The sequence below is a fragment of the Schistocerca nitens genome, chromosome 1 (assembly GCF_023898315.1).
Source record: "Schistocerca nitens isolate TAMUIC-IGC-003100 chromosome 1, iqSchNite1.1, whole genome shotgun sequence".
NCBI lineage: Eukaryota > Metazoa > Arthropoda > Insecta > Orthoptera > Acrididae > Schistocerca > Schistocerca nitens.
This window is the reverse complement of record NC_064614.1, coordinates 25600644-25613672: the sequence shown is the minus strand read 5'-3', so window position 1 is coordinate 25613672 and position 13029 is coordinate 25600644. Positions and strand designations below refer to the sequence as shown.

At 44.3% G+C, this 13029-nt stretch overlaps 1 protein-coding gene across 1 annotated transcript in view; it reads right to left on the bottom strand.

Moving 5' to 3' along the window:
• LOC126257285 (Down syndrome cell adhesion molecule-like protein Dscam2) overlaps positions 1 to 13029 on the bottom strand; it is a 587314-nt gene that overhangs the window by 219826 nt on the left and 354459 nt on the right. The window contains exon 13 of the mRNA XM_049955551.1: positions 3025 to 3144. Coding sequence (XP_049811508.1) covers positions 3025 to 3144 — 120 coding nt within the window. The remainder of the gene's footprint in view (positions 1 to 3024; positions 3145 to 13029) is intronic.

Here is a 13029-nt window from a genome sequence, read left to right as displayed (position 1 = left end):
ATCCTTCGACCATAGATACTAGTAGACTGGCCTTGCTGTGCAGAAGCTATGGGGCTAGTGTGGCTCCAACATAAACCACGTGACTGTTGGCAAAACGTGGCGGGATTTCAAATCAGCGGTCTGCCATCCTATGTTTGTATCGGATTTTCCCCACATTTCTCAATTGACTGCCAAACGCTTCCAACAAAAACTACTTTTTTATTTGTGAAAAATTATGCCAGAACTACATTCAATTATAGTAAAATGTCGTTAAAATTCTTTTAAACAGTAAGAGTGGGCTCGTGTCAAAACTTTAAACATTGTATTCGCCACGTTTCGAGCTCTAGTCACTTATAAAAGAAAATGGGCTATGGAAATTATGTGTCAAAATTGTTTACTTTAGGAGCAGGTCCATTTTAGAGTATCAATTTTAGGTGCACTTCAAAAATTTAAACTATCAGTTTAAAAAAATGATATTTTAGATGAAAGATGACTTTGCAGTTTCAGGAAATAATTTTGGAACCTAGGTTTAAAAATGACAGACACTGTAAATACAAATTATAGATATACATTGTAAATAATAACTAACATATCAAAACACTTCTCCGCGAAGTGCTTCGAGCAAAGGCGCGTATGTGCAAATGGCTTAAAGTTTTTCCGTTTCTGGGCCTGTATCCAAAGCTGCCTTCGGTTTTCATCCTTACGGAACCTACGAGTAGGAACGAGAAACGATTATACTTACTTCTGTAACCGAATTATCACAGATACTTTCCAAAATGTAATATGAGTCTGACTTTACAGGCATCACTTTCAACACTTTAATTTACGTGATACTCTACTTCAAGTGTAAAAAACATATAAAAGTCACTTCAGCAGATTTCAATAAACGCATCTGCACTATCATAGAAACACTTACACGTGAAATGTAATGCCATTTCCCCGACAAAACGCTGAGTACAGCCATAAGCGCAACACGAAACAACCATGTTTTGCCAACATTCACGTGACTTCAGCCCAGAGATGTTGGAGCCACGAAAATGACGTCAGGGCCAGTCTATTATATTTATGGTCGAAGATTTGATCAAATATTTGACGACTTTTGACGAAGTTCCCTATCACACCATCAAATTTCTTTGACAAAGATATTAGACAAAGAAATTTGATAGTGTAATGCCGGCCTTATTGACGCAGCATGACGTTGGCTCTGACGTCGACCAGTACGATAGTACCATGCGGACATGCTGGCTCTCCCAGTAAGGTGGTGTAAGGCCACTGCGTTGAACAGAGACTATGTTGAAAAATAGGGTTTTGCAACCAAAAGATTGGGGAATAATATGGTCCATTGGAATCGTGAATTAAATCATCTGCTTTCATGAAAAAAATTTGTTGCATTATTGATTCAATGCCCCTCTTTTTCAGTTTCTTTCGATTCAGCTATTCCCATAAGCCACCTGGCTGACAGTCTTCTTAGAGGTCACACAAGGTTGTCAATACTTCAGGTATTTTTCTTTCAAGAAAATAATTTAAAAGTCGATATCGCGCAGATTTTCTAACAGTGCTGGTACTAGAACCTCGACAAGTCACCATTCGGCTTGCAAAATATTAAGGAACTTTCATACCCCCGCCACCGTCCCCAGTCTATGTCGTGCCACCCTATGTACGGGCGCCCTTGAGGTCGCATATAGACTGAAAGCTACAGAACACTCCTAGGATATTGTCTAACTCTACGTCCAAACTCACAAAGCACCTTCGTCCAATCTAAAGGGTTTGTCTGAGGTTTGTGTAGATCCATAGTGCTATTCGCTCTAGCCACATAACAAAGTATTTTAAAATCCAACTCTTCTAAGCTGCAATCGTGGACCATGAGACTATGGTTGTAATATTTGTGGTTATCATTGTCGGTTACTGAACTGTTATATGTACTGTGGTTATTAACTTCGCACCATTAAAATATTACTGAAATACCAGCTATACCCGGCGAACTTCGTTCCGCCTCTGAAAATCTTTATGTGTTATAGCTGACCCGCCAAACGTTGTTTTGCCATATAAATTACCTCTAGTCTATAAGAATACTGTATACGTGTAACATAAGTATACGTGTAACACAATAGCCGTTGTTGGCGGGAGCTCGTGACACAAAGAATAACAATGGCCGAAAACTGTGTAAGAGTGAGTAAAGGCTTAGGGGAAGTCCTGCAGTATCGGCCAGTATTAGTTCTAGCGTTTCTACGGTAGATCGTGAGGATTTAACAATTGCAGCCGATACACGGCTCGTCCATGAGCATATAAACATAGCGGCAATTTCGTGTCGAAACTTGTTCGCCAGCATTATGAATAAGGCCAAGCGCACAGGCATCGATTTTTATCGTACGTAAAAATGTTGTACGATTAAATTCTTTTAGAGGAACAAAGGAGAGCATAGGAACTTCTTTGTTCCACTGAAAGAATTTGATCGTACGATATATTTCCGAACGAAAAAAATCGATGCATATGCGCTAGCCTAAATGTCGGTTTGGCGAATGACGCATGCTACCTAGTTAAACTTTTCGGTCTAGTTACGTCGATTCAAAGAGGGATATTCATGTCGTTGCTTTTGGTACGTTTTCTTCAATTACCTATCTATCGAGTAGCGAAAGACAATCACCGGTAGAAACCTGGCGGGGATAACTGATCAAGTGATAATTGATCATTTATCGACCGGGGTTGAAAATTATTAAATTACTAAAATCGCTATTAATAACAGGGGTTGGTGGTAGAAGGGTGAAAATTTAGGGCTTTGTGTATTTTTTAATGCCACATCATAAAAATACAAAAATAAAAAGTTCTTTCCAAAAAATGAGAAATTTTTTTTGGGGATGGACCACCCTTATCACTTAGGGGTATGAAAAATAGATTACGATCGATTCTCAGACCTTCCGAATATACATGTAAAATTTCATCAGAATCGATCGAGCTGTTTCGGAGGAGTGTGGCAACTAACACTGTGACACGAGAGTTTTATGTATAAGGATTAGCTGTTGTATTCTGAGTGACATTTCCTCTTACCTTGTCCACGCAGCCAGGACACGGCTGGTTGCGGAAAGCCCTGTGCTCGGCAGTGGATGGACAGTGGGTTCCCAGAGAGAGCAGACGTGTCGTGAGGTTCCAGTAGCCACTGTGGAGCGACTGGAAAAGAATGTCAACATATGCTGGACCATTGGTTGCCGTACAAATCTCATGCTGTTGCACCGCAAGTGACACACTCTCTCAAATGGTAGTTACTGCGATTTCTTTAATGTTTGAAATACCGAATGATAATTGTTGTAACTTAGCAAGACAGCCAAGTCACAACGAGAGGAAGCCGAAAGGCACGCGTTACGCTCACGCAGATTGACGTGAGGTCTGGAACAGTTAAAAGGAAATGAGAACTTAGAAAATGGACGCAGTTGCTGTAATACTTAACTTTAATCCACATTTGTACAACATGCTTCAAAATATTAATTATCAAAGCTATGGCGCCTTGCTAGGTCGTAGCCAATGACTTAGCTGAAGGCTATGCCAACTATCGTCTCGGCAAATGAGAGCGTATTTGTCAGTGAACCATTGCTATGAACGTCGGCTGTACAACTGGGGCGAGTGCTAGAACGTCTCACTAGACCTGCCGTGTGTTGGCGCTCGGTCTGCAATCACTGACAGTGGCGACACGCGGGTCCGGCGTATACTAATGGACCGCGGCCGATTTAAAGGCTACCACCTAGGAAGTGTGGTGTCTGGCGGTGACACCACAATGATAATCTACACTGACGTGACGAAAGTCATGGGATAGCACTGTTCACATATACAGATGGCGGTGGTATCGCGAACACAAGGTATAAAAGAGCAATGCATTGGCGGAATTGTCATTTGTATTCAGGTGATTTATGTGAAAAGGTTTTGCGACGTGATTATGGCGCTCGACGGAGATTAATAGACTTTGAAAGTGGAAAGGTAGTTGGAGCTAGGCGCATGGGACATTCGAATTCGGAAATCGTTGTTGTTGTTGTTGTTGTTGTTGTGGTCTTCAGTCCTGAGACTGGTTTGATGCAGCTCTCCATGCTACTCTATCCTGTGCAAGCTTCTTCATCTCCCAGTACCTACTGCAACCTACATCCTTCTGAATCTGCTTAGTATATTCATCTCTTGGCCTCCCCCTACGATTTTTACCCTCCACGATGCCCTCCAATACTAAATTTGTGATCCCTTGATGCCTCAGAACATGTCCTACCAACCGATCCCTTCTTCTGGTCAAGTTGTGCCACAAACTTCTCTTCTCCCCAATCCTATTCAATACTTCCTCATTAGTTATGTGATCTACCCATCTAATCTTCAGCATTCTTCTGTAGCACCACATTTCGAAAGCTTCTATTCTCTTCTTGTCCAAACTATTTACCGCCCATGTTTCACTTCCATACATGGCTACATTCCATACAAATACTTTCAGAAAATGGCTCAAATGGTTCAAATGGCTCTGAGCACTATGGGACTCAACATCTTAGGTCATAAGTCCCCTAGAACTTAGAACTACTTAAACCTAACTAACCTAAGGACATCACACACACCCATGCCCGAGGCAGGATTCGAACCTGCGACCGTAGCAGTCCCGCGGTTCCGGACTGCAGCGCCAGAACCGCTAGACCACCGCGGCCGGCTACTTTCAGAAATGACTTCCTGACACTTAAATCTATACTCGATGTTAACAAATTTCTCTTCTTCAGAAACGGTTTCCTTGCCATTGCCAGTCTACATTTTATATCCTCTCTACTTCGACCATCATCAGTTATTTTGCTCCCCAAATAGCAAAACTCCTTTACTACTTTAAGTGTCTCATTTCCTAATCTAATACCCTCAACATCACCCGACTTAATTCGACTACATTCCATTATCCTCGTTTTGCTTTTGTTGATGTTCATCTTATATCCTCCCTTCAAGACACTGTCCATTCCGTTCAACTGCTCTTCCAAGTCCTTTGCTGTCTCTGACAGAATTACAATGTCATCGGCGAACCTCAAGGTTTTTATTTCTTCTCCCTGGACTTTAATACCTACTCCGAATTTTTCTTTTGTTTCCTTTACTGCTTGCTCAATATACAGATTGAATAACATCGGGGAGAGGCTTACTCCCCTCCCAACCGCTGCTTCCCTTTCATGTCCCTCGACTCTTATAACTGCCATCTGGTTTCTGTACAAATTGTAAAGCGAATTCAATACTCCCTGATCAACAGTGTGCCGAGAATACCAAATTTCAGGCGTTGCCTCTCACCACGGGCAACGTAGCGGCCAACAGCCTCTACTTGACGACCAACAGCAGCGGCGTTCGCCTGAATTTGTCATTGCTAACAGACAAGCAACGGTGCGTGAACTAACCGGAGGACCGAGCGAGGTGGCGCAGTGGTTAGCCCACTGGACTCGCATTCGGGAGGACGTCGGTTCAATCCCGCGTCCGGCCATCCTGATTTAGGTTTTCCGTGATTTCCCTAGATCACTTCAGGCAAATGCCGGGATGGTTCCTTTGCAAGGGCACGGCCGATTTCCTTCCCCATCGTTCCCTTATCCGAGCTTGTGCTCCGTCTCTAATGACCTCGTTGTCGACGGGACGTTAAAAACTGGTCTCCTCCTCCACTAACCGGAGAAATGACTGTGGCGAGCACGACAAACGTATCCATTACGACACTGTGGCGAAATTTGGGGATAATGGGCTATGGTAGCAGACGACGGACGCGGGTGCCTTTGCTAACAGCACGACATCGCCTGCAGTGCCCATTCTGGATTGGTTACCGTATCGCCTGGACCCTAGACGACTGGAAAACCGTGGCCTATTGCAGTTGGTAAGAGCTGATGGTAAGATTCGAGTGTGGCGCATACGCCACGAAGCCATGGACCCCAGTTGTCAACAAGGCACTGTGCAAGCTGAAAGTGGACCCACGATGGTGTGGGCTGTGTACACATGGAACTGACCGGGTCCTCTGGTCCAACTGAACCGGTCATTGAGTGTAAATGGATATTTGTTACTTAGAGACCATTTGGAGTCATTCATAGACTTCATGTTCCTAAATAACGATGCACCAAGTCACTGGGCCGCAACCGTTCGCAGCCGCGTGGTCTTGGGGGCCTTGTCACGGTCCGCGCGACTTCCCCCGTCGGAGGTTCGCGTCCTCCCTCGAGCATGGGTGTGTGTGTGTTGTCCTTAGCGTAAGTTAGTTTAAGTTAGATTAAATAGTGTGTACGCTTAGGCACCGATGACCTCAGCAGTTTGGTCCAATAGGATCTTACCACAGATTTCCAAAACAACTATTCGTCATTGCTTTGAAGAACATTCTAGACAAATTGAGTGAATGGTGGGGCCACCCAGATCGTCCGACATCAATCCCATCGAACATTTATGGGAGGTAATTGAGAAGTCAGTTCGTGCACTACCGGAAGCACTTTCGCAGTTATGGACGGCCATAGAGGCAGCATGGCTCAGTATTCCTGCAGGGGACTTCCAACGACTTGTAGAGTCTACGAGGGCAGTTCAATAAGTAATGCAACACATTTTTTTTCTGAAACAGGGGTTGTTTTATTGAGCATTGAAATACACCAGGTTATTCCCCAATCTTTTAGCTACACAACACTATTTTTCAATGTAATCTCCATTCAATGCTACGGCCTTACGCCACCTTGAAATGAGGGCCTGTATGCCTGCACGGTACCATTCCACTGGTCGATGTCGGAGCCAACGTCGTACTGCATCAATAACTTCTTCATCATCCGCGTAGTGCGTCCCACGGATTGCGTCCTTCATTGGGCCAAACATATGGAAATCCGACGGTGCGAGATCGGGGCTGTAGGGTGCATGAGGACGAACAGTCCACTGAAGTTTTGTGAGCTCCTCTCGGGTGCGAAGACTTGTGTGAGGTCTTGCGTTGTCATGAAGAAGGAGAAGTTCGTTCTGATTTTTGTGCCTACGAACACGCTGAAGTCGTTTCTTCAATTTCTGAAGAGTAGCACAATACACTTCAGAGTTGATCGTTTGACCATGGGGAAGGACATCGAACAGAATAACCCCTTGAGCGTCCCAGAAGACTGTAACCATGACTTTACCGGCTGAGGGTATGGCTTTAAACTTTTTCTTAGTAGGGGAGTGGGTGTGGCGCCACTCCATTGATTGCCGTTTTGTTTCAGGTTCGAAGTGATGAACCCATGTTTCATCGCCTGTAACAATCTTTGACAAGAAATTGTCACCCTCAGCCACATGACGAGCAAGCAATTCCGCACAGATGGTTCTCCTTTGCTCTTTATGGTGCTCGGTTAGACAACGAGGGACCCAGCGGGAACAAACCTTTGAATATCCCAACTGGTGAACAATTGTGACAGCACTACCAACAGAGATGTCAAGTTGAGCACTGAGTTGTTTGATGGTGATCCGTCGACCATCTCGAACGAGTGTGTTCGCACGCTCCGCCATTGCAGGAGTCACAGCTGTGCACGGCCGGCCCGCACGCGGGAGATCAGACAGTCTTGCTTGACCTTGCGGCGATGATGACACACGCTTTGCCCAACGACTCACCGTGCTTTTGTCCACTGCCAGATCACCGTAGACATTCTGCAAGCGCCTATGAATATCTGAGATGCCCTGGTTTTCCGCCAAAAGAAACTCGATCACTGCCCGTTGTTTGCAACGCACATCCGTTACAGACGCCATTTTAACAGCTCCGTACAGCGCTGCCACCTGTCGGAAGTCAATGAAACTATACGAGACGAAGCGGGAATGTTTGAAAATATTCCACAAGAAATTTCCGGTTTTTTCAACCAAAATTGGCCGAGAAAAAAATGTGTTGCATTACTTATTGAACTGCCCTCGTATGTCACATTGAGTTGCTGCACTACGGTGGGCAGAAGGAGGTCAGACTCGGTATTAATAAGAATCCCATGACTTCTGTCACCTCAGTGTCCTGCCCTGGCTGTTGTAAAATGCATCGGAATATCCTTTTATTTTGTCTTTTTCACTGCTACACAACGCTATGTAGCCATTTCCAAGTGCCTGAAACACATGCCAGATGTAACATCATAAAACTACAAATATGAAAGAAATTATTTGTTATTTATTCGCTAGAGTAAAAATCAAAATAAAGTGAAATAGTAGTTACATGGAATAACACGTTATAATGTATCAAGCTACGAGCACGTACTTGTGCAGTTTTTTTTTTCTCTGCTGCTGTTCTAAAGTCCGCCTACGTAGCTAAGTGGTCCGCGCGGCTGACTGCCATTTGGGGGACCCAGGTTCGATTCCCGGTACTGCCAGGGATTTATCCTTGAAGGGGGGTCCGGTACGGGGCGCACTCTGCCTCGTGACACCAACAGAGGTGTTGATCGACCGATTATTGGCGGCTCCAAGGTCAAGAAGTTCAACAACGATCTGAAGAGCGGCGTGCTGACTAGAGGTGGGCAAACTCGTTCATCCTTGGGAACTGGTTCACTGGTGACCGCTCTTTTTTAGGAACCGTTCATTTTTACTCGTTCACCGTTCATTGTGCGTAGTATGTGATTCTTATCAAAAACTGAAAATTAGTTGCATAGGTGGCTGAAGATGGAATGCGCCAAGAGGGGGCACTTGCCTCCCCCCTGGAGTACAGAGTTTTTATTCAAAACAGAATTCTCACACACTTGTAATTTTCTTGATTCTGCAAAACATCTCGTTTAGCCAACTGCAGCGTCCAAGTGCGGGCTTCGGTCTGCCTTCCATAACAATGAACATGGCCGGCCGGTGTGGCCGTGCGGTTCTAAGCGCTTCAGTTTGGAACCGCGTGACCGCTACGGTCGCAGGTTCGAATCCTGTCTCGGGCATGGATGTGTGTGATGTTCTTAGGTTAGTTAGGTTTAAGTAGTTCTAAGCTCTAGGTGACTGATGACCTCAGTAGTTAAGTCCCATAGTGCTCAGAGCCATTTTGAGCCAACAATGAACATGTTCTTTTACCTTGGGTCAAAAAAAGACGGAAATTGGCCACTCGCGTGTGCATTGCCGACGTCCTTTGCATGTGTAATAACAAAAATTCTTGCCTTTTTACAAGTATTTCTTCTGCTGTTTATCCAAATAGTGAAGTAAGCTGATACGCCGGTTTGTTACCTGAAAGGATGGGTGTATTACATACCATGTAATTTATGTAATTTTAAAATACATTTTAATTACCGGTCTTGGACGCTGAATACAATACGAAAAGATCCAGAAGTTCAGAGTTCAAAAAAGTTTGAAGCAGATCTAGACTGGGCGTGCGAAGCGAACGAAAAGAACAACTCGATACTGCACTAACTATAAGTTGTCGGCAGGGGAACTGCGGCGAGTGGCCACACGAAGAAGGACGAGTCCGGCCGAGCGAGACCGAGACAGACGGGAACGTGACCGAGGCTGGAACGAGACCGGCCGACGTGCCGCTGCGGGAACGAGATCGACCGTTTCCCGTTCCCGGGAACTCGTCCTGTTCATCTTGGTGAACCGTTCCTTTGGACCCGTTAGTCCGCGAACGACACCCATCTCTAGTGCTGACCACATGGCTATCCGTACCGCATTCGCTGACGCCACTGGCAACGGTCGGTCAGACCGGATTGGAGCGTGTAGGACCAGAACGCAGAACTTTACCTTTGTTCAAGCGAAAATCCAAAGGCTCTATAAGCGCAGGCATTTAGGGTACCTTGCTGGTATTCTTCCCGACTTGCTAGAATATGAAATTAAAAAAAAAATGGTAATCGCACATCAAAAGACCCCCATTTCATCGTTATCTGTAAAGCCAGCAAAAAGATCTGAGAACGGCACTGTGAGTGTATCATTTACCTATCAGTAAACGATGTTGAAGTGAACTAAATTGTGTCTGCATACATAATTGCAAATACTCCAGTCGTTAATATTGAAGAAAAGTAGTTAAATGATGACTTTCAGTAATTGAATGAAGGCATGATATTGTCATTTTTTCTGCTTTCAGTCTTTCCCTCAGTTTCTTTAAATTCGTAGAGGTGTGTACCGTCTATGCAACTATATTAAGCCAGTTTGTTTATCGCCATACGCGTTTCACGTTTTTTATTTAGAAAGCATCACCCGTGGTGATTTCCAGCGCTGTTAACTCATGTGTGTGGCCCTGGATATGTATTCGCTAGTTTCCATACTGCTAGCTGAAGTATGGAAACTAACGAATACATATCCAGGACCACACACGTGAGTTAACAGCGCTGGAAATCGCCCTGCGGTGATGCTTCCCAAATAAAAGAAGCGAAACGCATATGGCAAAAAAAACTGCCTTCGATTAGTTGCATTGACGGTACGTACCTACACGAAAGGCTTGATAGACAATTTGCTCGATCTTATGGTGTGTGTGGTGATGCATTATAGTTCTATCTGGGGTTTGGTTATTAAAGCAATACATAACAATTCATTTTCTTTCACGACATTGAGCCTGCAACTTTGGAGTGGACTTTTTCCAAAGATTAACTTCAACATAGTTACGATAAATTCAGTTTTATTTACGAATATTACCACCAGATAAGACAACTATAATAAAAATGTGATATTCTGTTTGGTAAATGCGTTGCACAATATAATGTCGAGCGTGTTATTTGGGTTGCTCAAAAATTACGTTAGCCATACAGTGTTAAAATGCAGTGGTCTGTTATGCCGAGAAATACAAATAGCATTCAGAAGTGGTCGTCATAGAATCCGATATAGTGTCATATCGTAAAGTATTTTAAGACCTTACCGTACTCTAAAATAAACAACATGACACCAAGAGTTCACTGACTGTTCTGACGCAAAACACCACTTGCATATATAAGGGCCTATTGGGCTAAGTGCAGCGACACCTCGGGGCCGGCTGGTCAGAGATAAAACTGTGCAGTACAAATTTAAATGATCTCTGTTCATCCACGAATGCCACACTACAAAAAAGAATCGCGGAAGAGAAAGAAGGACTGGTATTTCTTTTTTCTGTGTACATGGTTCGGAGGGAGGTAAATACGATCTCCCTATGAAATTTGCACACAGAATAAGAAATACTAATCCTTCTTTCCCTTCCTGCCATTCATTTTTGTGCAATGTAATTTGGCTATAAGAACATAAGTTACTTAATTAGTACAACACAGAGATCATTTCTCTTCTCTCAGTTTTACATCAGATCAGCTGGCCACCAGGTGTAGCTGTAGGTTAGCCAGTGCGCTTTTATACCATTCGGGGCCCCGTTCGAGAAGGTATTTCCATACAAGCGACATATCATTTGCCGTCCCCCTGCCCTCCGACTCCTCCACCACTTAGGCTCGTCCACCAAGCCCCCATTCCCCGTCCTGTACCACAGACGCTAGTTGTCTCCCTTGCGTTTTACACATTTTGTTAATGTCATAAATATAATCACCCCCCAGCAGCAGTTGAAATATAATATACACGCTTTTCACTAGTGGTAGCAGCAGTTTAAACTGAAATGTCTGTCAGTGAAATGGTGTCATAGGAAAATGTCCGTCAACCACAATGCAATTGGCAATACATGTAACGACATTCCTCTCAACAGCGAGTAGTTCGCCTTCCGTAATGTTCGCACATGCATTGACAATGCGCTGACGCATGTTGTCATGCGTTGTCGGTGGATCACGATAGCAAATATCCTTCAACTTTCCCCACAGAAAGAAATCCGGGGATGTCAGTTCTGGTGAACGTACGGGCCATGGTATGGTGCTTCGACGACCAATCCACCTGTCATGAAATATGCTATTCAACACCGCTTCAACCGCACGCGAGCTATGTGCCGGACATCCATCATGTTGTAATACATCGCCATTCTATCATGCAGTGAAACATCTTGTAGCAACATCGGTAGAACATTATGTAGGAAATCAGCATATATTGCACCATTTAGATTGCCATAGATAAAATGGGGGCCAATTATCCTTTCTCCTATAATGCCGCACCATACATTAAGCCGCCAAGGTCGCTGATGTTCCACTTGTCGCAGCCATTGGGGATTTTCCGTTGCCCAATAGGGGATATTACGTCGGTTTACGTTACCGCTGTTGGTGAATGACGCTTCGAAGCTAAATAGAACGCGTGCAAAAAATCTGTCATCGTCCCGTAATTTCTCTTGTGCCCAGTGTCAGAACTGTACACGGCGTTCAAAGTCATCGCCTTGCAATTCCTGGTGCATAGAAATACGGTACGGGTGCAATCGATGATGATGTAGCATTCTCAACACCGACGTTTTTGAGATTCCCGATTCTCGCGCAATTTGTCTGCTACTGATGTGCGGATTAGCCGCGACAGCAGCTAAAACACCTACTTGGGCATCATCATTTGTTGCAGGTCGCGGTTGACGTTTCACATGTGGCTGAACACTTCCTGTTTCCTTAAATAAGGTAACTATCCGGCGAACGGTCCCGGCACTTGGATGATGTCGTCCAGGATACCGAGCAGCATACAAAGCACACGCCCCTTGGGCATTTTGATCACAATAGCCATACACCAACACGATATCGACCTTTTCCGCCATTGGTAAACGGTCCATTTTAATACGGGTAACGTATCACGAAGCAAATACCGTCCGCACTGGTGGAATGTTACGTGATACCACGTACTTATACGTTTGTGACTATTACAGCGGCATCTATCACAAAGCGAAAAAAGTGGTCCAGCTGAAACATTCATATTTCTTTACGTACTACACAAATATGTAATAAAAATTGGGGGTTTCTATTATTAAAAAACGCAGTTGATATCCGTTTGACGTATGGCAGCGCCATGTAGCGGGCCAACCATAGCGCCATCTGGTTTCCCCCTTCAAGCTAGACGAGTTTCGCTCTTTGTAGTTTTTCCGTTTGATACTTATTTTCGTGAGATATTTGGCCCGGTCACTATCAATGGACCACGCAGTATTTTAACGATATTGTATGTGCTGTGTATATCACTGTCGAAACTGTGCAGTAGTTAAAAACGCAAAATAAAAGGATATTGTAATCTAAGTTACGGTAACGAGTGCAGGAGATAACGTCATACGAAAGGTTTACTTCGGCTGTGGACTGAGCTGAAAGT